Source organism: Giraffa tippelskirchi, chromosome 8 (assembly GCF_054371585.1).
Source record: "Giraffa tippelskirchi isolate mGirTip1 chromosome 8, T2T-mGirTip1v1.2.pri, whole genome shotgun sequence".
NCBI lineage: Eukaryota > Metazoa > Chordata > Mammalia > Artiodactyla > Giraffidae > Giraffa > Giraffa tippelskirchi.
In genome coordinates this window covers 23991251-24018639 of record NC_137282.1, presented here as the reverse complement: position 1 = coordinate 24018639, position 27389 = coordinate 23991251, and the positions used below count along the sequence as shown (strand labels likewise).

Sequence of the window (27389 nt, the reverse complement as noted above, 5' to 3'; positions counted from 1 at the left end):
GCCTTATCAAGGGTCTGGCAGTGAGTGTGCCCACACCGTCCCCTAGTGGCTGGCCCCACAGCGGGCCCCTCCGGGCTGGGCATCTCCTGTGACCTGGTGACCAACAGCTCTTTCTCTCAGAACATAGCTTTTATGCCCAGGGGTGATCTTTCAAGGATATATTTTCTCTTGTGTGCAAGAGAAATATATTTATTTCTCTTGTGTTTTCTGATAGTTTTACATCTATGAATAAATAGTCTATGACTTAGAACCTTTCTAAGGGGAAATTGAAATATAAGTTCCAACATCATAGCATGTACTTCAGGTTTCTGAAAAAGTCTTAGAGTGCCTGTCGATCAACCAACAGATATTTCTCAAGCATAAAAAGTATACCAGACACTGTTGTGGGTGCTTGTTATACATTCATGAACAATACAAAGATCCCTGCCCAATGTTCTAGAATGAGAAAGTATGAGAAGAGCATTAATAATGTATTTTTCCTTAGAGTAACATTCAAACCAGTTTACTTGTAAACGTGATGTATTCAATAACTTACTATTGTGAGCTGTGTTTTTGCATCCAGTGATGTAGTTGATATTTGTTTCACCTTCTCTAACTTGCAGTCAGGGTAAGCTGTGGGTGACCCCAAGGTGTTACTCATATAGCTGGTACACGCCCCAGGCACTCCTTGCCATGCAAATGTGTTACTCGGCTCTCGTATGCTAATTTTCTCACTCTAGGGTGGCCATTATGGAGAGATTGGTATGTCTTCCTAAGTTCAGTTCAGTTGCTCAGTCATGTTAGACTCGTTGTGACCCCATGGACTGCAGCACACCAGGCTTACCTGTCCATCACCAACTCCTGAGCCTACTCAAATTCATTTGCATCGCGTCAGTGATGCCATCCAACCATCTCATCCTCTATCATCCCCTTCTCCCGCCGTCCATCTTTCCCAGCATCAGGGTCTTTTCCAATGAGTCGATTCTTCATATCAGGTGGCCAGAGTATTGGAGTTTCAGCTTCAGCATCAGCCCTTCCAATGAATATTCAGCACTGATTTCCTTTAGGATGGACTAGTTGGATCTCCTTGCTGTCCAAGGGACTCTCAAGAGTCTTGTCTAACACCAGAGTTCAAAAGCATCAATTCTTTGGCGCTCAGCTTTCTTTATAGTCCAAATCTCACATGCATACATGACTACTGGAAAAACCATAGCTTTGACTAGATGGATCTTTGTTGGCAAAGTAAAGTCTCTGCTTTTCAATATGCTGTCTAGGTTGGTCATAGCTTTTCTTCCAAGGAGCAAGCATCTTTTAATTTCATGGCTGCAGTGATCTTGGAGCCCAAGAAAATAAAGTCTCTCACTGTTTACATTGTTTCCCCATCTATTTGCCATGAAGTGATGGGACCAGACGCCACCTTGGTTTTCTGAATGTTGAGTTTTAAGCCAACTTTTTCACTTTCCTCTTTCACTTTCATCAAGAGGCTCTTTAGTTCTTCTTCACTTTCAGCCATAAGGGTGGTGTCATCTGCATATCTGAGGTTATTGATATCTCTCCTGGCAATCTTGATTCCAGATTGTGCTTCATCCAGCCCAGCATTTCTCATGATGTATCTGCATATAAGTTAAATAAGCAGGGTGATAATATACAGCCTTGATGTACTGCTTTCCCAATTTGGAAGCAGTCCCATTGTTCCATGTCCAGTTCTAACTGTTGCTTCTTGACCTGGATACAGATTTCTCAGGAGGCAGGTCAGGGGGTCTGTTATTCCCATCTCTTTAAAGGCAAAAGATATGTCTTCCTAAACTCTGTGCCAAAATGTAAGTGGTGCCCTTCCAGTCTTCCCTCCTGGCCACTTTTCCCAATGCTCTGTCCTCTAGGGGTGGACATTCATGGCCCCCCTCCTTCAGCATCACTTGCCTCAAGAACTCCTGGACAAGGGTTGCCTGGGGCCAGGCTCTGGTTCACATCAACAAGCCTAGTTATGTCAGGCTTCTATGGTTGAAAAATGGGTAATAAGGCTTTAGTACTCCTATCTCATTTCTGTGCTTAAAAGACATGAAATTGCAAAGTAATTTAATAAATTGCTCTTTCATTTTCTGACTTTTAAAGGAAATATGTGCACGTGTGCCTGCTCAGTCACGTCCAGTTCTGCGACCCCATGGACTGTAGCCTGCTAGGTTTCTCTGTCGATGGGATTCTCCAGGCAAGAATACTGGAGTGGGTTCCCATTTCCTTCTCCAGGGGATCTTCCTGACCCAGACCCAGGGATTGAACCTGCATCTTCTCCATTGGCAGGTGGGTTCTTTACTATGAAGCCACCTAGGAAGCCCAAAGGAAATATAATAATTTATATTATTAATGTTGTAAAAGAGTAAACACTTGTATTTCCATTCTTGTAATGATATCTTATTTCTAGCTAATTCTAGGGAGAGACAATGAACAAATTCATTAATTGCTTAAATTTATTGATTCCCTAAATTTTATAAATAGATTTTCTTATTTGGACAAATGTCATTCAAAAAAAATCAGATGTCATTCTATGCCTTCCAAAAATATAATTTATTTTTAATATTGATGATTTAATTTTATTTATATAATAAAATATCTTTTAGTGTTTATATGGCATTATGTTTCAGTAGGCTGAAGCACATTTATATAATTTGAAATACTGTTTCTTTACTTTGTTTTTTAGAAAAGTACTTGTTTTTATTTATTTATTTGGCTGTGCCTTAGTTGTGGCATGCGGGACATTGTGTTGTGGCATTTGAACTCTCAGTTTCAGATTGAGAACTCTTAGTTGCTAGGATCCAGTTCCCAGACCAGGAATCAAACCCGGGGCCCCTCCTTTGGTTGTGCAGAGTCTTAGCCATTAGACCACCAAGGAAGTTCCTTGCTTCTTTACTTTGAAAATGGAGAAAGGAAAACAAGGAGGCTTAGTGGCATCTGTGGATACATTCATAGTAGTTCAGTTCAGTTTAGTCACTTAGTTGTGTCTGACTCTTTGGGAACCCATGGACTGCAGGGGTCCCTGGTTCCATGCCAGTCCTCCCTGTCCATTACCAACTCCTTGAGCTTACTCAACTCATGTCCATCAAGTTGGTTAAACCATCCAACCATGTCGTCCTCTGTTGTCCCCTTCTCCTCCTGCCTTCAATCTTTCCTAGCATCAGGGTCTTTTCAAATGAGTCAGTTCTTCATATTAGGTGGCCAGAGTGTTGGAGTTTCAGCTTCAGCACCAGTCTTTTCAATGAATATCCAGGTTGATTTCCTTTAGGATTGACTGGTTTGATCCCCTTGCAATCCAAGAGATCTCGAGAATCTTCTCCAACACCAGAGTTCAAAAGCATCAGTTCTTTTGTGCTCAGCCTTCTTTATGGTCCAACTCTCACATCCATACATGACTACTGGAAAAACCATAGTTTTGACTAGATGGATCTTTGTTGGCAAAGTAATGTCTCTGCTTTTTAGTAGGCTGTCTAGGTTTGTCACAGCTTTTCTTCCAACGAGCAAGCAGCATCTTTTAATTTCGTGGCTGCTGTCACCATCTGCAGTGATTTTGGAGCCCAAGAAAATAATCTCTCTCACTGTTGCCATTGTTTCCCCATCTGTCTGCCATGAAGTGATGGGACCGGATGCCATGATCTTAGTTTTTTGAATGTTGAGTTTTAAGTCAGCTTTTTCACTCTCCTCTTTCACTTTCATCAAGAGGCTCTTTAGTTCCTCTTGGCTTTCTGCCATAAGGGTGGCGTCATCTGCATATGTGAGGTTGCTGATATTTCTCCCGGAAATCTTGATTCCAGCTTGTGCTTCATCCAGCCCGGCATTGTGCATGATGGACTTTCCATAGAAGTTAAATAAACAGGTGACAATATACAGCCTTGACATCTTTCCCAATTTGGAACCAGTCTGTTGTTCCACATCCGGTTCTAACTGTTGCTTCTTGACCTGCATACAGGTTTCTCAGGAGGCAGGTCAGGTGGTCTGGTATTCCCATCTCTTTTAAGAATTTGCCACAGTTTGTTGTGATGCACAGTCAAAGGCTTTAGTGTAGTCAATGAAACAGAAGTAGACATTTTTCTGGCACTCTCTTGCTTTTTCAATGATCCAACGGATGTTGGCAATTTGATCTCTGGTTCCTCTGCCTTCTCTAAATCCAGCTTGAACATCTTGAAGTTCTTGGTTCATGTACTGTTGAAGCCTGGCTTGGAGAATTTTGAGCATTACTTTACTAGCATGTGAGATGAGTGCAATTGTGCGGTAGTTCGAGCATTCTTTGGTATTGCCTTTCTTTGGGATTGAAATGAAAACGGTCAGTTTTCTGACCAGGACCTGTCAGAACCTCTGCCAGTCCTCTGGCTACTGTTGAGTTTTCCAAATTTGCTGGCATATTGAGTGCAGTACTTTCACAGCATCATCATTTAGGATTTGAAATATCTCAGCTGGAATTCCATCACCTCCACTAGCTCTGTTTGTATCGATGCTTCCTAAGGCCCACCTGACTGCACTCCAGGATGTCTGGCTCTAAGTGGGTGATCACATCATTGTGGTTATCTGGGTCATGAATATTTTTTTTTTGTATAGTTCCTTGTATTCTTGCCACCTCTTCTTAATATCTTCTGCTTCTGTTAAGTCCATACCATTTCTGTACTTTATTGTGTCCATCTTTGCATGAAATGTTCCCTTGGTATCTCTAACTTTCTTGAAGAGATCTCTAGTTTTTCCCATTTTTATTATTTTCCTCTATTTCTTTGCATTAATCACTTAGGAGGGCTTTCTTATCTCTCCTTGCTATTCTTTGGAACTCTGCATTCAGATGGATGTATCTTTTCTTTTCTCCTTTGCCTTTCATTTCTCTTCTTTTCTCAGTTATTTGGAAGGCCTCCTAAGACAACCATTTTGCCTTTTTGTATTTCTTCTTCTTGGGGATGGCTTTGAACACTGCCTCCTGTACAATGTTATAAACCTCCATCCATAGTTCTTCAGGCACTCTATCTGTCAGATCTAATCCCTTGAATCTATTTGTCACTTCCACTGTATAATCATAAGGGATTTGATTTAGGTCATACCTGAATGATCTAGTAGGTTTCCCTGCTTTCTTCAATTTGAGTCTGAATTTTGCAATAAGGAGTTCATGATTTGAGCCACAGTCAGCTCCTGGTCTTCTTTTTGCTGACTGTATAGAGCTTCTCCATTTTGGGCTGCAAAGAATATAATCAATCTGATTTCATTATTGACTATCTGGTGATGTCCACATGTCGAGTCTTCTCTTGTGTTGTTGGAAGAGGGTGTTTACTATGACCTGTGTGTTCTCTTGGCAAAACTCTGTTTACCTTTGCCTTGCTTCGTTTTGTACTCCAAGGCCAAACTTGCCTGTTACTCTAGGTATCTCTTGATTTCCTACTTTTGCATTCCAGTCCCCTCTGATGTAAAGGATGTCACTTTTTGGTGTTAGTTCTAGAAGGTCTTGTAGGTCTTCATAGACCCGTTCAACGTCAGCTTCTTCAGCATTACTAGTTGGTGCATAGACTTGGATTACTGTGATATTGAATGGTTTGCCTTCGAAATGAACAGAGGTCATTCTGTCGTTTTTGAGATTGCACCTAAGTACTACATTTTGGACTCTTTATTTACTATGAGGACTACTCCATTTCTTCTAACATTCATAGTAAGGAGGTAACAAAGCAATGAAAAAAAAAACATATTGTTCTTCCTAATCCACTATTTAGTTGCTGCTCCTGAAAGTAAACAAATGAAGTATTGTGTATGAACAATGATATCAATTTTTTTTTAAAAGGTATATACTTCAGTTTGCTAGAGAATCAGCTTCTATTACTCTTTGGGTATTTGCAGCATATTTGGTGGTGTTGGAAATGGATGTGAAATACTTAATTAAAAATTATGATGTTTTCCCATTAACTAGGTCACACTTGCAAGATGAAGATGTTTGGTTGAGGTAACTTGGCAAATTCCTTTAAAAAGATGAAAAATATAAAGTATTTTCATACTATAATTTTGTGATATATTCAAATGATGACAGAAGACCTTATAAAAGATGAATAAATGATGTAGAGTCATCCAGATGCTGTGGCTACTTCCAAAACATCTTGTTTTAGAAGCATATTTCCTTCCAATCCCTCTCAAAATACTATTGGTTAAAACTTTCATTGCCAGAAGCATAAATATCATTTTTCTGTCCTGCAAATAGGGACCACTGTGTAAATCCCATAAGTAATCTTTCTCTTTTTGCAACTTTGAGCAGAACGTGGAATTTCAAGTGGTCACAAACCCAGGGAAAATAGATACTGATTATCGTCATTCACATAATTACTTAGATGTTGTGTAACTAATGGATCTTCATATGCATTTATCCACATAATTCCTATAATACTTTTTCACGTTAGACACAATATACTTTATCTTAATTTTATAGAGGAAAAACTGAGCTCCAGGGAGGTAATGTAATTTTCCCAGGGTTTTGTAACTATCGAGTGGCAAATATCTTGCCTGTATATAGCAAAGTGAACAGGAAAGAAAAAAAACACAAGGCCAAAATCAAACTATATTTGTTGTTTATTACTCTTGCTCTTTGTGGTGGGGAAATTGAGAAGTGGGGCTGGATTACAATAGTTGACATTCCTGAACTAAGGAGGCAATAACAAAGATATTCAATTTGTGTAAAACTTTCATTCTGCCTAAATTTACTCCCCCAAATTATATGACTTTGTGGTGAATTAATACTCCTTTTTCTGTGCATGTTCAATACTATGCACAGGAAAATATCCAACCCGTTCTGTTCAAGGTTTGAAATTTTGTGCAGACTGACACCCTTCTATGCACATAGTTCAAACTCAGGAATTCTGATTTATTTCAATTACTTTACATAATAGCTGTTGAATTTAGATATTCTCTTCTATAACTAAAGTACTTCTACTATTATGAACTTTCAAATTTTACCTTAATAACTTTAATTTTGATATGATGTCATACTTATAGAAAAGTTACAAGAGTACTGCAAAGAATTCTGCATACCCTATATTCATTTACTTTAACTGTTAACATTTCACTCACCTGCTTTATCATCTATTTTCTGTATTTTTGTATATAGTTGTATATACATTTTTCCTGAACTATTTGAGCATAATTTTGTAGCTATCATGTCTCTTTATCCTTAGAGTTTTATTTTGTATTTCCTAAGACTTTTCTTTATATATTCACAGTAAAACTGTCAAAATTAGGAAAATTAGCATTGATACAATACTATTGCTTCATTCAGAGTTCATAGTAACCATTTCCCCATTGTTTCAATAAAGTCCCTTATGTTGGTTTATTTGTTTTTCTGTTTTAGGCTCCATATCATTAGATTCAGTTTTCACGTCTCTTTAGTTTCGTTTCATCTGGAGCAGTTCTTCAACCTTTGTCTTCTTGACAAAGCATTTTGGAGGAGTATAGGCCAGTTGTTTTGTAGACTGTTCCTTATTTGGGGTTTAGCTTATGTCTCTTCACAATTAGATTCAGGATGCATTTTTTTACAGTAACATCAAATAAGTGACAATGTATTCTTCCCAGGGTGTCAAGAAGCACATGGTGTTGGTTTGTCCCATTGTTGTTGTTTACATTTATTATGTGGTTAAGATAGTTGTTGTCTAGTCACTCAATTGTGTCCAATTCTTTTGTGACTCCATAGACTGTAGCTTGTGAGGCTCCTCTGTCCATGGGATTTCCCAGGCAAGAATATTGGAGTGGATTGTCTTTTCCTTCTCCAGGGGATCTTCCCAACCCAAGGGTTGAGCCTGTGTCTCCTGCATTGCAGGCAGATTCTTTACTGCTGAGCCACTGGGGAAGTCCCAGTTAAGACAGTATATACTACATTAATCCATATAATGTTATTATTTTCTCTTTATGATCAAGAAACAATTTGTAAGAGGATATTTGAGACTACGTAAATAGCCTCTTCTTCATCAAGCTTATATTACACTAGTCTAACTCCAAACACTGAGAAAAGCAAACTTTTATAACTTAAAGTCAGTATCTATGCATATTTTCATTTTTAGACTTTGTATAGCACGAGAATTGTATTTGAAAGTTACTTAGTTTTTTAAAAAACATTATTATTCACTTGAATTTAGTTAGGTTCATTTGTTCCTGGTTTTATTCCATCCTTCTTCCCTCCATTCTTATTTATTTATTTAAAAAGATCTAAAACATTAACATTTTTCTAAAAGTCCAAACTCTATAAAAAAATTTTCAAATATATATCATTCTCCATCTCTTCTGCTCCATTAATATCCAACTCAGGTAAACAATTAACAACATAACTAATTTCATTAGCTTCTGATTTATCCCACCTGTGTTTGTTTTTTGGGGAAGAAAACATATATAAAAAGTTTTTTATTTTCCTTTTCTCTTATAGAAAAGATAGCACATTATATATAAAGCATGCTAAAACTTTACTCTTTTTCAAATAATACTATTTTCTGGGACTATTCCATGTTAGTTTATAGAGGTCTCTTCATTCTTTTATTCCAGCTATATAATGCTCCATTGTGTGAGTGTACCATAATTTATCCATTCAGTTTCCCATGTGTAGAAATTTATATTGCTTCCAATAACTTGTAATTACAAATAATAAACAACGTTGGGCAAATGTACTTGTAATTTATTGAGAGTATAAGCCATTCCTTATACACTTAAATCAGCTCTTTTCTTTTTCTCATTAGACACATGTAGAATTATCGAAAGACATGAATCCCTTTTTCATGTGCAAAAACAATGATTAATAACACTACGCTTGCTGCAAAGCTACATCTGAATCCTATAGCCTGGAAAACTGTAACAACATTTTGTGGAAGTGGAAATTGTACCACGTATTTGTATAACAGCAAGGCAAGTGTGGTCTCTAGGAAGTATAGGTAAAGTTGATTAGATTGCAGTGTATACTTAAAAGCTGAATAATGCACTCTTGTAAAACACTCTTCAAAATTATTTAACTTCCCATGATATCATCACAGCATGTGCAAAAAAAAATCTTTACTGTTATCTTTTCCTGTCACATGACTAGTACAAACAAAAGAAATCCTTATCTTTTTGTTTCTATTCTGGCCCTTCATAAAATGGCATTAAGCACCATTCAAAATTTACACAGTAAGGACTTAGTTTGAGGAAAAAAGATTTATTTTGTATTTCAAACAAATTATACTTGCTAAATTGTAGAGCAAAAATTTTATCAACATTGAAGCTTTCTAGCACTTTACATGTGCAGAAAATGTTTTAGTTTTAAAACCACTTTCCTAGATATTTTTACACGTAAATCTCATAGCAACCTTTGGCATAGAGAACTAGGCAGGAGTTCTTATTGTACAATAAGAGTTCTGTAAGTACAATATGTTGTACTTATTTTGCAGAAGAGGAAAAAGAGGCATTTAGAGAGTTCAAGGAAATTTCTGTGGGATGTAAGATTCTGAACTTAACCCTGAACTAGAATCCAGGATATTTTTTTTTCTTTAAAAAGTGGAATGTGCCTATTTCATAGCATTATTGTGGTGACCAAATAAGGCCATGGACTTGAAAATGTTAAAGTTGTACAGAGGTAGTAATTTTATTATTAAAGTTTTGGGGCTTTTGAAACTATGGGTAAAATTTCTCTATATTTTACTATTTTATAAACATATATACTTGTATACATATATGTAATACAAGAGACTTAACAGTTCGGGAGATATAAATTCCACAGCAAGACTCAAAGTGTTCATGTGGGGAAATATTGTATAGATTGAACTGGTACCTCCAGGAGCAAATGATGATGTTATATATCCACTGTGGAATAATTAAAAGCATTATATATGATACAGAAGTTAGACCTTGAAACAAACCTCATTAAAGGTACTTGATCTTAGTTTTAAACCTTTAAGTATCTTCTTTAAAAGTGATCAATGTACGAACTGGCTACTTTAGTTATCCTGCTATGAGATTCATATAACTTTGATCTAACTTTCTTTGATTTAACTCTGCAATTAAGAAGATTTGGTTCAAAGTAAAAGCTCATTGGTTGATGTTTCCCACTGATGTGATAATGTTTACACAGATGTGCTTTGAAATCTTGATTATGGTGGATTTGGGGGTCCTACCACAAGACAGATTGCTGTTATTTGAAAGGTGAAATAATATGACACTTACCTGGTACAACCTTTAAAACAGATTTAGCTGTGTACATTTCTAAAATGATTTATTTATTTATTGTTTTAAACCAGTGTTTTTGTTTTATTTCATATCTATCAACAGTAAATCACTTGCTTTAAGGACTCTTTTATAACTTGGTTGCACAAGGGTCAGTCTTTAGGGCCATAGTGATGAAAAGGTGTAACTTTACCTACTTTAAAGCACCTGCCAATTAATTAGCAAAAATCCCTTCAGAGCAAATAAAATAAAAAATCCCATCCATCTGCACTCCCAAGTTGAGGCCTTTGTTAAGCAGACCGTGAAATGGGGCTGAAAAATTCATTTCAGTGAGTCCCTGAAACTTTTTTGCTTAGAGGAAGCATAAAAATCTGCCAAATGATTCTCAGCTCTTCGGCCACTGAAAAACTGTAACTCAACTTAAAGATCTTAAATTTAACTTGTACAAAACCAAAGTTTGAAGTTTTAAATGGACGTGTATCCAGCTCCTTCACCTCAGTGAATTTGGATATGACAAATATGCACTGGGCAGTTCCACATGTTACCAGCAATTTTCCGGGTCTCAAAAACACATTAAGAAGCAACACCATTTTCCATTTATTTGTTTTTATAATTCAAATGTGAACAATCAAAAAAATTTAGTCTGAAAGCAAGTGCAGCTAAGAATAGGGAGGTACTCTTAGATTGGATAAGGGCCCCAGAGGTCACCTATCATTTATGACCCTATGATAGATATTCATTTTCTATTTGTGGCATCCATGGAATATGGAATATCCCTTTTCAGCCTACTTGGATTAACTCTTAATCCCTAGACTCACAATTAGATTATGTTATTATATTAAGTTGCTTAAAAGTTCACAAACTTAGCACACAATTTTAAATTTCCATGCAGATAGAAGGTTATATCTTGTGTTATCTGAGTAAAGATAAACATTAAAGAGAACCTGGGAAGGGGGGTTGTATGTGTGTTCCTAACCTAACCTTGATTATGTAAAGAAAATCCCCCATCTAAATGATAAAAGAAACGAGTAATGCTTGTACATTTTACTAGTGTTTTAAAATTAGTGAGTTAAACTGTCAAAGCTTTGATTTTCCTTTCATGTGTGTCTGGGCAGGTCTAAGCCTCGGGTAACGCCCTTTTTCCTTCTCCCTCTCTTACCTTTTTTTTTGCACCTGTCCACTGCAGGCTCCCCGCATCTCCCAAGGGGTCCAATTCTCTCCTTCCCTTTTCCTCCTCCTAGCCATCCCCTCCTCCCTGCCTCCCCCCCGCCAGTTTTCTCCCCCCCCCACCTACCCCTCCTTTCCCTTCTTCAATCTACCTGCCAAGTTGGGCTCCTTTCAGCCGCGATCTATCACTGCAAAGGAGCTCACATCAAAGGCGATTGCACGGCCGCGGCCGCACGGCATCACGGTTGTTTCAGAGACGACCGCAAAGAGGGGCCTTGACTGCGCCTCCCCAAAGTTGCTGGCCAGCTCTGGCCAATGGTGGGAATGATTTTTTTTTTTTTTTTTTGCAACTGCCACTGATAGAGAGCCGTCAAGGGCCCCTTCTGGTCACTTCCGAAGAGCAAAAACGTGTTGAGAGGAGGCCGGTTTAAGATTTCAAACGGAAACCTCCCCAGCGCGCATGAAAGGACTTGATTAGCATATGTCAAGAGGACCCGCATATATACTGTGTGTATGTACACAGGACTCTGATCTGATCAGTTTGCGGAGTTGGAGCCCCAGCCCCCAGCCCCAGTCCCCGTATTGGCAGCGGCAGCTTATAGATGTTTCTGCAAGGCCAGCAGCCGGCTCCCACCTACCCCGGGAGAGAAGACCGCTCCAAGACAGTGAAAGCGTCCCTGCTCTCAGTGCAAAGTCCATCCTGCGACCTCACGGGAGTAACCGGGCCTTAACTTTTTTTTTTTTTTTTGGCGCTCGTTTGGCCATCATTTTTTCTCATCCACCTCCCCATCCCCGCTACCGTTTTGCTTGTGGGGTGGGGGTGTCTTTTGTTTTCCGGATCGTCCGCCTCGCCCTCTGGCCGCTCCATGGCTCCCTTAGCCGAAGTCGGGGGCTTCCTGGGCGGCCTGGAGGGCCTGGGCCAGCAGGTGGGCTCGCACTTCCTGCTGCCTCCTGCCGGGGAGCGGCCGCCTCTGCTGGGCGAGCGCCGGGGCGCGGCGGAGCGAGGCGCCCGCGGGGGGCCCGGGGCGGCGGAGCTGGCGCACCTGCATGGCTTCCTGCGCCGCCGGCAGCTGTACTGCCGCACCGGCTTCCACCTGCAGATCCTGCCCGACGGTAGCGTGCAGGGCACCCGGCAGGACCACAGCCTCTTCGGTACGTACGGGCACCCACATCCCCCTCTCCTCCCTGCTCGCCTGCTGAGCGACTCCGGCTTGCGCGGGGCCGGGAGCCTCAGACACCCTTTGGGTGCCAAGTGCGGGCTGGGACTTATGGGACCCCAGGACTTTGCCTGTTCGCCGGCCTCTGCGATCGCCGGCTGGCCTGCTGCTCCAGACGCTGGAGGGGGCGGGAGGAGAGTGGGGGGTGCTCCGCCCGCACCTGGCTGCCTGAGACGCAGAGCCCTGGACACGGAGCCACATCTTTCCCGCACTCCTTACCTCGCAGGCAGTTTTTAAAAAAAATCTCTATTATTTTCTCCTGCGCCCCCCACGTTTCCCCCAGTAACTGTCCACTTAACAAAAGTTAACAACAGAAAGCCTTCCGCTTCTTTCGACCTGCCCTACAGCCAGGCAGTTGATGATGCTTGTATGGTTACTGCTCAAAAATAGGAAGCGAGCTTTTACTTGTCAACCTAGAGCACCATACATATTGAGCAGGTAACAGAATAACTCTCCGTGGGCACCATCGCTCCTGTCAGGCTCACCTGCCTGCAGTTCTCTTCGCTGTTAAAGTTTGGTGAGAAAACAAACAAACAAAAAAATGCTTATCGGGCTACAGAGCATGCCCAGTCCTTTAACCAAGATTCTCTTTAGAAATTATGAAATCCTGAAGCAAAGATCTTGGTATTGACCATAGGTAAGAGGAAGTAGGGAAGCGAGAAAGAAGATATGGGTGGGAACACAAAGAGATATGTTTCAGAATACCTCCAACAGTGCCTGGGAGCAGAAGGAGTTAAAAGAAAGGAAAAACAAAACCCAACAAAACAAAACCCGAATGATTGTTAAGGCAGATTGCTAAGAGACTAGATTGGGAAACCATAAAGTCTCTACTGTAATTCCTCCTTACCCAGCTGTGTGACTAGCACGTGCTCTAACCAGTGAGCCCGAGTTTTCTTTTCTTCTCTGTACAATGATGGGGTTAAATCAGGTGATTCTTTTAAGATGCTCTCCTGTTCTAACCTTCCAGAATCTTTCCTCTACTGTGGAAGTGTTCATCATATTTGAGTTAATTGGCTAACACTCTTGAAGGATCTTGATCCTCCAACTTGGAACTTCACTAGATAGAATCATTGTATCTCTTTTTACAGACTCCCTTTACCTGTAGCAGCAGTGTGAAAGGGCCTACCTAACACAGTGTCGGTTTTCCTTCTCCCTTCCTTAGCAGTGGAATTCTTTGAGAGTCTTATCTCTGAAGGGCCCTCTCTTGTCCTCATCCCTTGTTCTTATTTGGTTTTCTCTTTTTGACTTGAAGTCCTCATTAAAACTTTGGAAAAGTGTAAATCTCAGTTTGAGGGGGCATTTGTAACCCTAGATGTGGAAATGAGCATGTGGTGGTCATTTGGCAGCACTTAAAGGCTTAGAAAATTAACTTTTTAAACCCCACATGTTTGCAACTTCCACTGATCTCTTCCAAATTCCCACTGACTATGAGTCCATAGTGTCATGACCTAGTGGCCAACCTTGGGGTCACTTTCAGAAAGTGGTTTCTAAATTGAAGAGGCTGAGATTCCATGTCTAAAGAACTGCTGATACCATGTGGCTCAGTTCCCTCGCCTTGAATAATTACTGCACTTCACTTGTTACAAAAAAACCCTCCAGCTACCAGAAAGATTTAGAAATGAAGGCAAATGTGTTAATGCCTATAAGTAGAACAGGTAGAAGTTAAGCTTAGGTAATAGTCAGGCTCCCCCACCCCCCACCCCCTCTGATACATAGTGGTGGTGGTGGTGAGGTTACTAAGTTCAACTCTTGTGACCCCATGGAGTGTAGCCTTTGAGACTCCTCTGTTCATTAGATTTCCCAGGCAAGAATACTGGAGTGGGTTTGCCATTTCCTTCTCCAGGGCATCTTTCTGACCCAGGGATCAAACCCATGTCTTCTAGTTGGCAGGCGGATTCTTTACCGCTGAGCCACCAGGGAGGTCCATGTGATACATGGTGTAACTTTGGAAATTCTACTTTTAAGATACTTGTAATTCAACTGTGATCTCCCCAAAGTCAAGTAGTTGCTTCTTCTACTTTGTGTCTTTTTATAAGACTGAATCTATGGGAAGAGATTAGTAAATATTTGTAGACTTGATAACATTCATTAAACTGGTATTTTATTCCCTTCTTTAGGTTGTAAGTGTTGCCTATCAGAATGACCATCTTAGTAGAAAATTTTTTTTTGCTAAAATTTTGTATGCTTAGTTAGTAATTGCAAAAATATGACTTGGACTGATTTTTGTACTGGGTTAAGTCACTCTATGGTGCAGGGGTACCTATAGGAACAAAATATTTACTGTTACACAAAGGAAAGATATCCCAAATTAGTCTGATGTCTTAAATGAGTAACAACCTCTAGAGTGCATTACAGTGCATCCTAGTGGCATTTGATAGCTAAAGCATCAGAATTTACTACAAGGAAATGTAGATGAGAAGAAAGTATGTATTCAGCATGCATGTGTAATATTAAATGGACTTCCCAGGAGGCTCAGTAGAAAAGAGTCCACCTGCTAATGCAGAAGTAAGTTCGATCCCTGGGTCAGGAAGATCTTCTGGAAAAGGAAATGGCAAACCACTCCAGTATTTTTGCCTGGGAAATCCTATGCACAGAGGAGACTGGCAGGCTGCAGGCCATGGGGTCACAAAAGAGTCAGGCATGACTTAGCAACTAAACAACAAAAACAACAACACCAATATTACATGATTCTCTTTATATTTGCCTTCTTTTCTTAGTTCTTCAATGATTGACTATGAAATTATTTTCTCTCTAAAATTTATTTCTATGTCATCAAAGTAAGAATTCTGAAAATGCTTAAGATGTACTATTTGAGATGTTAAAGTAGATAACGTTTTTGATAATTTATACTAATTTGACCATGATTAAATAAAAATTCAGAATACTGTGTTTTAAAGTTTCAAAACCACATCAATAGAATAAAAACAAAAGGTCCCAGTGAGGCTTAAAAAATTCCCTATCTGAGTTAGCTCTGTATTTATAATAGAGTTTTTCTGCACAGTAGTATAGTAGAAAGATTTTACCTAATACGTAAACATGGAATCATTACTTTAAAAAAAGTTTAGCCTGAGATCAAACATATTCCTTTAAAGGCTTTTCCTTTCTTCTCCCCTATTCTCCATAGATTTGTCTGATGTGGTTGCATTGTGGGTTGACTCACCTGTTTATTATGATTTTTTAAAAGGCTGGCTTTGAAAATGATACCAGAAAGACAAAGTACCTCCAAGTCTTTTTATGGGACACTGGGCATTAGAAAATCTATCTAAAATCTGTGATTACCTCTAAAGGAAAGTTTTTCATGTCTACTCTTTGTTAAGGAATTAGCTTAGTTGCCACCTCATATTATAAATAAGAAAGACTTGTCAAATCTCATTTAAGAATCAAATGATTACAAATTACTGTGTAGTATACTATTTCCTTGTGGAGAAAAAGGATCAGAATTTAAAAGTGTGGCTAAAATCTTTAAGAGGAACATGAAAACACATAACCTTTTTCCCATCAGCCCCCATGAGCCACCACAAAATTATTTTGACCTTGTTATATGTATATGAGGCTTTGCATATCGTTTAATGAAGTTGAAGCTATTGAATATAATTATTCTAAGAATATATGTAATTACTTGTCTTTCTACAATTAACATGTTTTTTGACAAGCTAGCAGCATTATTTTAAGATAAGAACTAAAGTGCAGGTGGTTTATGATTTAGTTGTGAGAAAAATGAATACCTTATAAGATCTGTTTTATAATTAATTTATATGGAAATGAAACTTTTATTGTACTTGAAAACTAGTTCTACTATGCAGTCTAATCAGTTAATCAGTTCCTGTTCTTTGAAAGACAAGAGCATCTTAATGTAAATCAGATACCTAAAGAGAGTTAAGTTACAAGTGAGCCACAGTACACTTTTCAATTTGAATGTAACATTCATTATAACTTCAAGTAACTATGCATTGTAAGTATATCTTGGATGAAATTCCATTAATGTGTCTTCTTCTACCAGTCATGTTTTGGGTCTTTATTTTTGTTTCTAATAGGGATCACTGATGAACTTGGCAGTAAGTTTAATTTTCCTCTACTTCCTACCTCTCTATCAGTTATTATAATGGCTATCCTCTGGGGTCTGTGTCTTCCTACTGTATCTTTTCTCCTCTCGGCCTTGGGCAAGTCACTTACAGGAATTTTGGCAGTATATTGTTGCTGTTAGATCCTTGTTAGGTCTAGTGTTCTACATGATCTCCTAATAGTTTGAAAGAGCTCCTTTGAGCTCTTAAGGATCTATGTTTAGAGCTTAAGCATCTATGTTTCTGCCAATGAATGAATTAGGATCTGGGCAGAACAGAGCCCTTCATATAAGCAAATAGCCAGATTTTGTTCTTTCCCTTGGCCTTGGTAATATCATGTGTCCAAACAGGAACTTGTAGTACAATAAATCAAGAAATGACTTAAGAGCAAGAGTTAGGCTAAATGGTACACATTTATACTGTCGTGGATCTTAAAACAAGGTGAAGGGGTGAAGGTAGAAAGCTATTGAGGAAGGCAGTTCCAAGTATAGAAAGTCTGTCTACATACTTTTTCAGCAAAGAGTCTAAAGAGAAGAACAAGACAAAGACACTAATCCAGAGGTTAGTGTGTGCAGAGAAAAAGAATGATGCAGAGGGAAGCATTAAGGGTTTTTATTTGTTGTTGTTTTTGTTTAACTATAGTGTATTAATAGTGTTGAGTGGAGAGTTTTTGGTACTAATTTACCTATTTGTTGTTATTTAGTTTAGTTGCTCAATTCTGGAAAGTTTCTGAAAGTGAATCTACTTACATGTTAAATTCTTGGTGTTTGGCTATCACATTTCATGAATTATAAAGTCATTTAACTTTTTCAACCATAAAATTTATCCTTAAGAATCATGGGATGGGAACCAGCATATTATATAATCTGTAAATTTTGAAACTATTTTCTTGTCCTCAAGAAGCAGTGTTCTGAAGTATAAACATTGGATTAGGACTCAGAAGATATGACTCCAAGTATCTGTTCTGTTAATTACAAATATCATTATCTTTAGGCAAACCTCAGTTTCTTTGTATGTAAAATGGGATAATAATATCTTCCACACTTATTTTAGGAGGTTGTTTTTGAGGACCAGATGGGAAAGTAAAAGTAGAAGCCCTTTATAAACTACCAAATACTAAGGCATCCATATAAAGTATATTGGCTGCTGCTAGAAAAAAATTTACTTAGTTCATACTAAGCAAAAACAAAGCAAAACAATTAACAGGGCATGGTTATAATTAGTGGGATCAAGGAGAACTAAGAACATCTCTATTGTATACTAATTTATGGTAATAATAGCTTCCACTTATTGGATGCCTAAAAATGTTAGTCCTTACCACTCTCCTGTAAGGAAGCATTTCACCCTTCTATGTATGAAGACACTGAAGTTCAAAAAAGACAACTGACTTATGTACTCAGGACTAATCAGTAAGTTACTAAACTGGATTCAAACCCAGGTTAATTTTGTTTAAGGTTTTATACCCTCAATATTATATCACAATGAACAATTTTTTCTCTTTTTAGTTTTTTTATCTATGAAATGGGAACCTCATCATAATGGCAATTGTGCAGCACTTTTCAGTTTATGAAGGACTTCCACACGCAGTATTATATTTAGCAATTTGATCTACTACTCTCTGAAGATTTTCATTAGTTGTATGTTCTTTAATAAATGCAAATCATTGTTTTGTTTATAAATTCAGGTATCCTGGAATTCATCAGTGTGGCAGTGGGACTTGTCAGTATTAGAGGTGTGGACAGTGGTCTTTACCTTGGAATGAATGACAAAGGAGAACTATATGGATCAGTACGTATTTTTTTTAAAAAATTACTGTAATTCATTAAATAATGACTATCCATTTTTTAAGTAAAATAGCTACCAATAATGCATATCAGAAGAAATATATAAATATACATACTTAAGTAGAAATGAAAAATCTTTATCTTGATAAATTTCCATATGTCTGGGCTGTAGTATAGCATTCATAACTCACTTTCACTTCTTAAACCCTAACCCTTTATTGCTTTTAGCTCACTAGTTCTTTCTGCTCATTATCCTGGGACCAGAGATAGGAAACAGAGCAGTTTCTTCTTGCCTTGTTGAATTCTTTACATTCATTTAATATAAGTTTTCTCTATCCATTACTATTTTCGTAGGTAGGTAAGTATACATCACTGACTTGCTGACCTTTGCAATATAGGAAATGATTGGATGAAATCTTAGGATACTGTAAACTACAACAGACAATGGCAACACACTAGTTGGGCCATATCTGATGTCTTGATAATTATAGTAGCTGTGCTCTTAGAGTTGCATTGGGAAGTTTTTAAGCTCATCACAGGGGATAAGTGTGCACATTTGTAGGTCTACCATAAATATTTTAAATATGGAAATACTTTAAAAAATTTAAACTTTTCAGGTTAATATTTCATCAGTGTAAGATTTTTTCTTTCCTTTTTTAAATGACAAAACAGCAACAACACAAGAATTAGAATAACAGGATAATATAAAACTCAATCTGCAGTATGATGTAGATCTCTATCTTTCACTGGTAACATTATTTATTTGCTCACAGTTGCTTATACTGACATAATTTAAAAAAAATTGTTACAGTGTAAATGTGTGCCACTCCCTCCCATCATCTCACATGAAATTCCTTCTTAAAGTCTATGTCTCTGTAGCTATTTCCAAAGAGAATTTAGCTTTTATGGTTTATCAGATGACACTATTGGGTACCTTCTTTTTTCTTAAAATCTCAGCTGAGACCACCATGTACAGTTAGAATCTTAATATACACTGAGGAAAATTGGTTATCATATTTCAGTAAATGGTATTCCACTTAATATCTGTCCTTTTAAAGGTGAAACTTGCCCTTTCTGGGCTTTCTGTCAGCTCAGAAGAAAGAGAAGGAATGCATTTTGTAATCTCATGAAAGTAGAATCACAGCTGAAAGAGAAAACCATACACATGGTGGCTCAGACGATAAAGAATCTGCCTGCAACGCAGGGGACCTGGGTTTAATCCCCTGGTCAGGAAGATCTCCTGGAGAAGAGAATGGTCAGCCACTCCAGTATTCTTGCCTAGAGAATTCCATGGGCATAGGCTCCTGGGGAGTTACAGTCCATGGGGTTGCAAAGAGTTGGACACAACTGAGCAACTAACACTTCCACTTCAGTCTTCCCTCTTCATGTATGTGTCAGATTAAAAAAAAGCAACTGAAGTTAATGTCTTGGGATAATATGCAGTCCATCTTGAAATGACAAGAAATCACTGGGCTTTTATTACATTTGGTGCATTTACCAAACAGTAATATCCAGACACAAGTTACTCATGGGTATTGTATAATTAAATAATTAATTCATAAAGGGAGGATATATGACTTGGAGTGGTGATCTTGAATTAGGAATTTGAATGTTAGCAAGGTCTTGAAATGTTTCAAGATGATAGCAGAGATTTGCTGTGTAGAACTTTGGCATCTAACGATGGAACAAGATAAACTACAAGCTTGTTTGGTGGTTATGGTGTGGGAATTGAGATAAAATGGTGCATGGGCAAATTTAGAATATTTATTAAGTACTGGGTTGGCCAAAAAGTTCATTCGAGTTTTATGTAACAGCTTATGGAAAAAAGCCAAATTTTATTTGGCAATAAAATTGAAAATTGACGTTCAACTTAAAGTTCTTTGAGTTAAATAAACTGCTGGATGGAGTCACCTGGGAGAGAGTTCCAGGTAACATGAGAACTAAAACAGAACAAAGCAGAAACAGTTTATCCTTTCTCCTTCTTTGACAAAGATATAGTTATCAACAAAGAAATAAAAATATAAAAGTTGAGATTTTTCTAAGGAAATTTTCTTAAAGATATCATTTTTAATGGTATCTATCTTCTCTCTTGTAGGAGAAACTGACTTCTGAATGCATCTTTAGGGAGCAATTTGAGGAGAACTGGTATAATACCTATTCATCGAACATATATAGACATGGAGACACTGGCCGCAGGTATTTTGTGGCACTTAACAAAGATGGAACTCCAAGAGATGGGGCCAGGTCCAAAAGACATCAGAAATTTACACATTTCCTGCCTAGGCCAGTGGATCCAGAAAGAGTTCCTGAACTGTACAAGGACCTACTTATGTACAGCTGAAGGGGATTGGTGTCTTTACTTAAGAACCAAACTACAACTATTCTTTCTTGTTTCAGTTCTCTTCATAAAATAGTAACGCAGGACAACATTCAGAATGTTATGGAGTCTGTTTTCCACTGGGATACTGACTTAGAAAAGAATATTGAGAACAAGAAACAAAAAATATTTTCACTTGAAGTAGGTCAGGATCTCTTTTTACAAGTGGATTTAGTTCCCTCGGGTACACTGGCTCAGTCCTCACTCATAGATTGAAGCTGAAAATCTGTTCCACTGTGATCCTACGAACTCAACCTAGTTTGCTGCTGGTATCTCACCTCTCTGGAGTATGTTTACTTTGAAGGTTACATTACAAATAGATACTTCATGTTGAAGAGATGGATTGACATAGTTGGCCAAGATTATTGCTATATAAATTCTAAAAACCTTCTAGGATTTTGCAGGTTATGACATTATATGTAAAAAGTTGGGGTGAAACATGGACTAGGAAACATGCCACACCAAGATGGACTGTTTTTTTAAAGGATGGACCTATTTATACATTTTCAGTTGGCAAATATTTATTATATATATTTATTTATTAAAGAGTTTATTTTTTACTGGTATATGAAGATAATATGAAGAGGGAAAAAAACAACCAAAATTTCTTTATCGTGCCATTCCTTTGTTGTGATGTCTTTGGCTATCAAGAAGACATCTTTACTGCTACACATTGAGCATAGAATAAGATCCTGAATTTCTTTTAAAAAATGAAGTATAGCATAGATTATATATTTTTTGCAATCAGTTGCCTTCTAAATGTAACATTGGTTTATTTGGCCTAGAAACATTCTGTATCAATTTGTATTGAATTCAACACACATTCAAAAAGGGAATTAAACACTGATATTTTAATGTTTTGGTGTCATTCCTTTTGAGGTGAAGTTATTCTACTTATATAACATATTTTTGTGGTGACATAATTCTAAGTTCCTGAGAAAATGTCATGTTTAGCGAACTTCTAATGTTGAAAATTATTGGACATTATAAGCCAGCTATGCTTACTTATGTTCTTGACTTAGTGTGGCAAAGCTCATTTCTTTTCACTCACTATGATCACAGAAGGGGCTTCCCTGGTGGCTCAGATGGTAAAGCATCTGCCTGCAATGCGGGAGACCTGGGTTCGATCCCTGGGTTGGGAAGATCCTCTGGAGAAGGAAATGGCAACCCACTCCAGTACTCTTGCCTGGAAAATTCCATGGACGGAGGAGCCTGGTAGGCCACAGCCCATGGGGTCGCAAAGAGCTGGACACAACTGAGCAGCTTCACTTTCAAATGATCATAGAAAGAATGAGTCTTAGTGGAACCACCGTTAATAATAGTAGGGCTCCATCTACCTATCTGAGTGTGCCATCTTTTCCATTACATCTCCTGATTCGTCATTTTTCAATAGTCAACCAGTCCATCCTAAAGGAGATCAGTCCTAGGTGTTCATTGGAAGGACTGATGTTGAAGCTGAAACTCCAATACTTTGGCCACCTGATGTGAAGAGCTGACTCATTTAAAAAGACCCTGATGCTGGGAAAGATTGAGGGCAGGAGGAGAAGGGGACGACAGAGGAGGAGATGGCTGGATGGCATCATCGACTCGATGGACATGAGTTTGGGTGGACTGTGGGAGTTGATGATGGACAGGGAGGCCTGGCGTGCTGTGGTTCATGGGGTCGCAAAGAGTTGGACACGACTGAACGACTGAACTGAACTGAACTGAACTGAATAGTCATTAAGCCTACTATACAGAATATACTGTTAAAAACTAAGGAAAATACAGTGATCAAGACAGAAGTGGGTCCTGCTTCATGAAGCTAAATATCTAGTAGGGAAAACTGACAGTAATGGTGAATTGTGATGTGCTCTATGAAAAAAACAAGGTTCAGACAGAAAAAAAGAGAGGATAAATTTAGATAGGATGGGTCAGAGGCTTCTCTAAAGAGCTGACATTTCTTAAAGGATAAGGCTAAGATGGGGCTTCCCTGCTGGTTCAAATGGTAAAGAATCTGCCTGCAGTGCAAGAGACCTGGGTTTGATTCCTGGGTCAGGAAGATCCCTTGGAGAAGGGAATAGCTACCCACTCCAGTATTCATGCCTGGAGAATCCCATGGACAGAGGAGCCTGGCAGGCTACAGTCCATGGAATTGCAGAGTCAGATATGACTGAGTGACTCACACTTTGACTACAGTTACTTTCAAGAGAAGATTAAAAAGCCATGATGGAAGAGGGAACAGTGAGTTTGGAGTCCTTAACGCGAGAAAGAACTTTGTGGCTGCTGTTGAGTGACCAACTGGGACAGTGGCACACACTAATTGATAAAGCCACACAGATACAAGTCCTGTAGGTTTCATTTGCTCCTACCCAGAAGTTGTCAGTGTTGCCACCCTCACACATGGTGATCATCACTGGGGATGTGGTAATAATCACGGAAGCAGCTGCCACCAGTTGGAACACAGAAGCCTTGGTAAAACAGACTGCTGGGCTCCAGCCCCACCGTTTCTGATGCCCCACCGTTTCTGATGCATGTGTCTGAGAGGGAGCCTAAAAATGTGCATTTTTAACAGGTTCCCAGGAAACATTGATGCAGTTGGTACAGAGACCATACTTTAAGAATCACTAGTCCTAGGGATGGCAGAGCCTGGTGGGCTGCCGTCTATAGGGTCGCACAGAGTCGGACACGACTGAAGCGACTTAGCAGTAGCAGTAGCAGTCTAGAGCAGCGTTTTTCAAACTTTAGTGTATATGCAAAATCACCTGAGGATCTTGTTAAAGGACAGATCTGTTAAACTAGGTCTGGGTTAGGGGATGGAGAGCTGAACTTTTGTATTTCTAACAATATCCCAGCTGATGCTTTATATGGTCATACCACATATCACGCTTTGAATGCAAGACTGACTGTTGCTTTAATGTTCTCTGGAGTTATTCCTATTGGTTCATCCTCTCATGACTTGAATACATTAATGGTGGTATGTGGCATGACAGTAGAAGTTCCTCACATACCTTTAATAAAGCTACACGGGAATGTGTGTGTGTCTGTGGCTGGAGGAGTGGTGGGTGCACTTGTGTACGTACAGTGTAAGAGGCAGCAATACAGCTTAAAATCTATTGCTTTCATAAATGTAGAAAATGATGGTTTAGCAGTAACATTTTCAGAATATGCATAATAAAACAATTCCCATTTATTTTTATTTGTCAATAAAAGTAATGAACTAATTTTGGTTCACGGTTTGACATCTATATTGAATGTATGTGTCCCAAAGCAAGCATTATGCAAGTATTTCAAATCATCAAAACAATGCCAGTGTCTAAACTTACAACTGTAGAGGAAGTCTTATAAATTTAAAGAGAGAATCCACTGTTCAAAGATGGCCCACAATGAATATCCTTACTCAATCAAAATTTCTTCTCTTTTTAGATATAACAGGAATATACGTTTAACTTTTTATGGTGATAACTACCTGTAGAAATTTGTGATATGAAATATGATTGAAGCATTGATTTTACAAACCTTCAGATAACTAAAAAGTCACTGTATCTTGCATTCTAATTCTACTTATATATTGGAATGTCTTCCTATGTCAGAAAAACAATTTGTATCTACTGAATTTACACTACTTGAAGAAATGATCTATTTGATATCTTAATAGGTTTCACTTGATTTCACCCAATATTCCTAAATGGAAGTAGAGTGTGAACATATTAATTCATACATGGAAGGATAAGAATAATTTGGTTTATTAACAAATTAATATTTTGAAAATAATTTTATTCTCAGGATGCTTGGGGAATATTTTTCCCATTAGTCATCCTCTTGCTTCTTTATTTTAAATGTTTTATTGTGTGTGTGTGTGTGTGTTTGTGTTAGTTGCTCAGTCATCTCCGACCCTTTGTGACCCCATGGACTGTAGCCCACCAGGTTCCTTTATCCGTGGAATGAGCCAGGCAAGAATACTGGAGTGAATACTGGAAGAATACATTTCCTTCTCCAAAATGTTCTATTAGAAATCATTTACTAATTTCTATTTTCCATTCTTTCTTGCTTGGAAAGTTAATTATCATTTGCAAAATTTACCTGCGGTAATGATAAAAGAACATATGTAAATTGACTTTCATTATTAACATCTACTTGCTGAAATAGAACAGATTGATCTCTTTCCTGCTTGAGTGTTCTCCACAGGTCCCAGCCATTGCCCTGCATGACTAGATATAACTAATACTTGGAGACCAAGGTTCTTCTCTTTAAGAACAGTGTTTCTTAGAAGAAGCAGTGTATCTTAGGCACCAGTAAAGGCACTCTTGCCATGGGATGGCTTCCAGTTGAGCAGCACACTTCTGTGAAGGGCAGTACTCTCTCCTGATGCTACCACGTCCATTTAACAGTGGAGATCTCATTTGCCCATCATTCCTGGAGAGTGTGTGGGTATCAGATATAATGAATTCATGGTGGTGGCAAAAGGACTTGCTATTCTCTCTTTAGGTTGATGGACCCATCAATCCAATGATGGACCAATAAGTGGCTGGCAACTAATTTGTACTCAGAAATGAGAACACTATTCGACAGACATTACACATTTATCATTTCCTTGGAGCATGCCAATAATTCCATGCCATCAGATCACTGGAGAGTCCACCGGAGAGTCATGTCTGGGTTATATAGGATGAGAGGTTAGAGAGTTGCCTGTGTAACCTTTAAGAAACTTGTCTTTCAGGAGGCCATGTGATCTAGTTATGATACTGCAGCATCATATCCCACTGTGTCAGTATCCATACCTTTGTTTAGTGATGTGGGTTTCAAGGACAAACATTGTGTTCCATTCAGTGCATAATTAATTTTTTTCAAAACAACAACATTCCCAGAAAAGTTACTGCTTTGGCAAATGGTCTTTGAATTTAGTTTTTCTGTTAAATTGTTTTACCATTTTTAGTCATAAATTGATAAGGAAAGGAAGAGCCTCAAATGCAATTATTTTTACTGCTATCCAGTGTGCCATCCATAAAATTTTCCATTTGAATAAAATCAAGAAACCTGTTTAAAATTTACCATATGAGATGATAAAACAGTGCTAAAGAATTTATGGTATAGCAGGATGATAAAGGTATAATTTTGGCCAAATGAAGCAAATTATATTGATGATCAAAATGACAGGGATCTAAAAGAATGCATTTGCTACATCAGTGACCATGGATTACTAAAAGGTTGGTTCAATGTCCATCTCTATTTTGGACTAGTCAAACCAGGGTACAAGGGGTAAGCGGTATATGGGATTAGTCCCAATTTCTCCAATGCCCTATATAGTCCCAGTTTCTCTAATACCCTATATAATTTGGTATAGACCTACTGTACTTCCATATGATTCCACATTTGCAATAGTGTTGTTCCAGAGGTTCTCTTTTGGCAGGTCCAATTTTGGGGACCCTGCTCTTTAACCTTTTGAAAGCTCTCTCCATCCCTAGAACTGTAATGAATTTCTTGCAATTACACACTCAGGGAGAGGAAATACCACTCCAGGAAAACTTTTTTGGCCCCCTGTGTCCAGCTGGGCTTCCCAGGTGGCTCAATGGGTAAAGATCTGCCTACAACACAGGAGACGCAGGCAGATGTGGGTTCAATCACTGGATTAGAAAGATCCCCTGGAGGAGAATATGGCAACCCACTCCAGTATTCTTGCCTGGACAACCCCATGTACAGAGGAGCCTGACGAGCTACAGTCCATGGGGTCGCAAAGAGTTGGACAAGACTGAAGCATACACGATGTGTCCAGCCATTATCACAACTCAGCAACCTCAGCTACTTCTCCTTTATACCCTTCAATAGTCAAAACAATTTCTCTCCTTGCATTCAAATTTCCAGAATTAATATTATCTTTGATCCTGTATCTAAAAGTACCTGAGATTCTTGAATATTATCCTTTGTTCAAGATAAGTCACAGAGTTTAAAGTCTCTTCAGGTCAATCTAATGTTTTAATGGACTTGACGTTAAGGACTTTGGAGCAATTTGTCCTTCCCTTTGAGAGACTGGGCCTGATCTCCAGACTTTAGTGCCAGGGTTCTTAAATTAAGAAAGATCAGAAGAAATCAAAGGAGATGCTTTGGAAGGTGTCCTTTGTTTTTCATGTGCAGGGAGCTTATCCTCAGGATTTACGAAGTCCTTGTCTCAGTGTTCCCTCTCTTGGCTGGGCTCCCAGTGATCGTGAAGTGGCTTGTTGCTATCTGTGTGGAGGGTTTGCCAAGGTTGTTGCCATGGCTGCCGTGCCCGCAAGTTTAGCTGATTCTTCTGTCCTATTGATCTCTTCTGAGTATTAGCAACTTGCCAGTGTTTCTCTTGTGAACTGGGGGATGTGATTCCAAATCTAATGACCCTTTCTCTTAGCTCACAGGGAAATTGTTGAGCAGACAGTGGGTCCAATCAAAATTCATATCTTTTCATTAGACCATTCTCCAGCAATTTCCCATGAAATTTATGATTCCATAAAAAGCTTTTGGGAGTTAGGAATGTAATCTTCTGGGACAGACTCAATATGCCTGTTTCTTTGCATTTTGGCATAAAGATAATCATCTGGATTTTTAGGTTCACCTGTCCTCTTGGTCAGGATAGTCCATATTTGAAGTTCTTTCCTTCCAGTCTCCTTGATCCCTT

General features: G+C 38.5%; 1 protein-coding gene across 1 annotated transcript; it reads left to right on the top strand.

Moving 5' to 3' along the window:
• The first annotated feature begins 12188 nt into the window (after positions 1–12188).
• Positions 12189–20725, top strand: FGF20 (fibroblast growth factor 20). Its single transcript, XM_081521536.1, has 3 exons — positions 12189–12474; positions 18285–18388; positions 20480–20725. The coding sequence occupies exons 1-3, from the start codon at positions 12189–12191 to the stop codon at positions 20723–20725; spliced, it is 636 nt and encodes a 211-aa protein (XP_081377662.1).
• Positions 20726–27389: the final 6664 nt, after the last annotated feature.

What these genes read in the sequence shown, in the direction of transcription:
- FGF20 (XM_081521536.1), top strand. Translation starts at nt 12,189, where the DNA reads ATGGCTCCCTTAGCCGAAGTCGGGGGCTTCCTGGGCGGCCTGGAGGGC. An exon ending in GCAGGACCACAGCCTCTTCG is followed by an intron (nt 12,475 to 18,284) that starts GTACGTACGGGC and finishes TTATAAATTCAG; the next exon opens with GTATCCTGGAATTCATCAGT. An exon ending in AAGGAGAACTATATGGATCA is followed by an intron (nt 18,389 to 20,479) that starts GTACGTATTTTT and finishes TCTCTCTTGTAG; the next exon opens with GAGAAACTGACTTCTGAATG.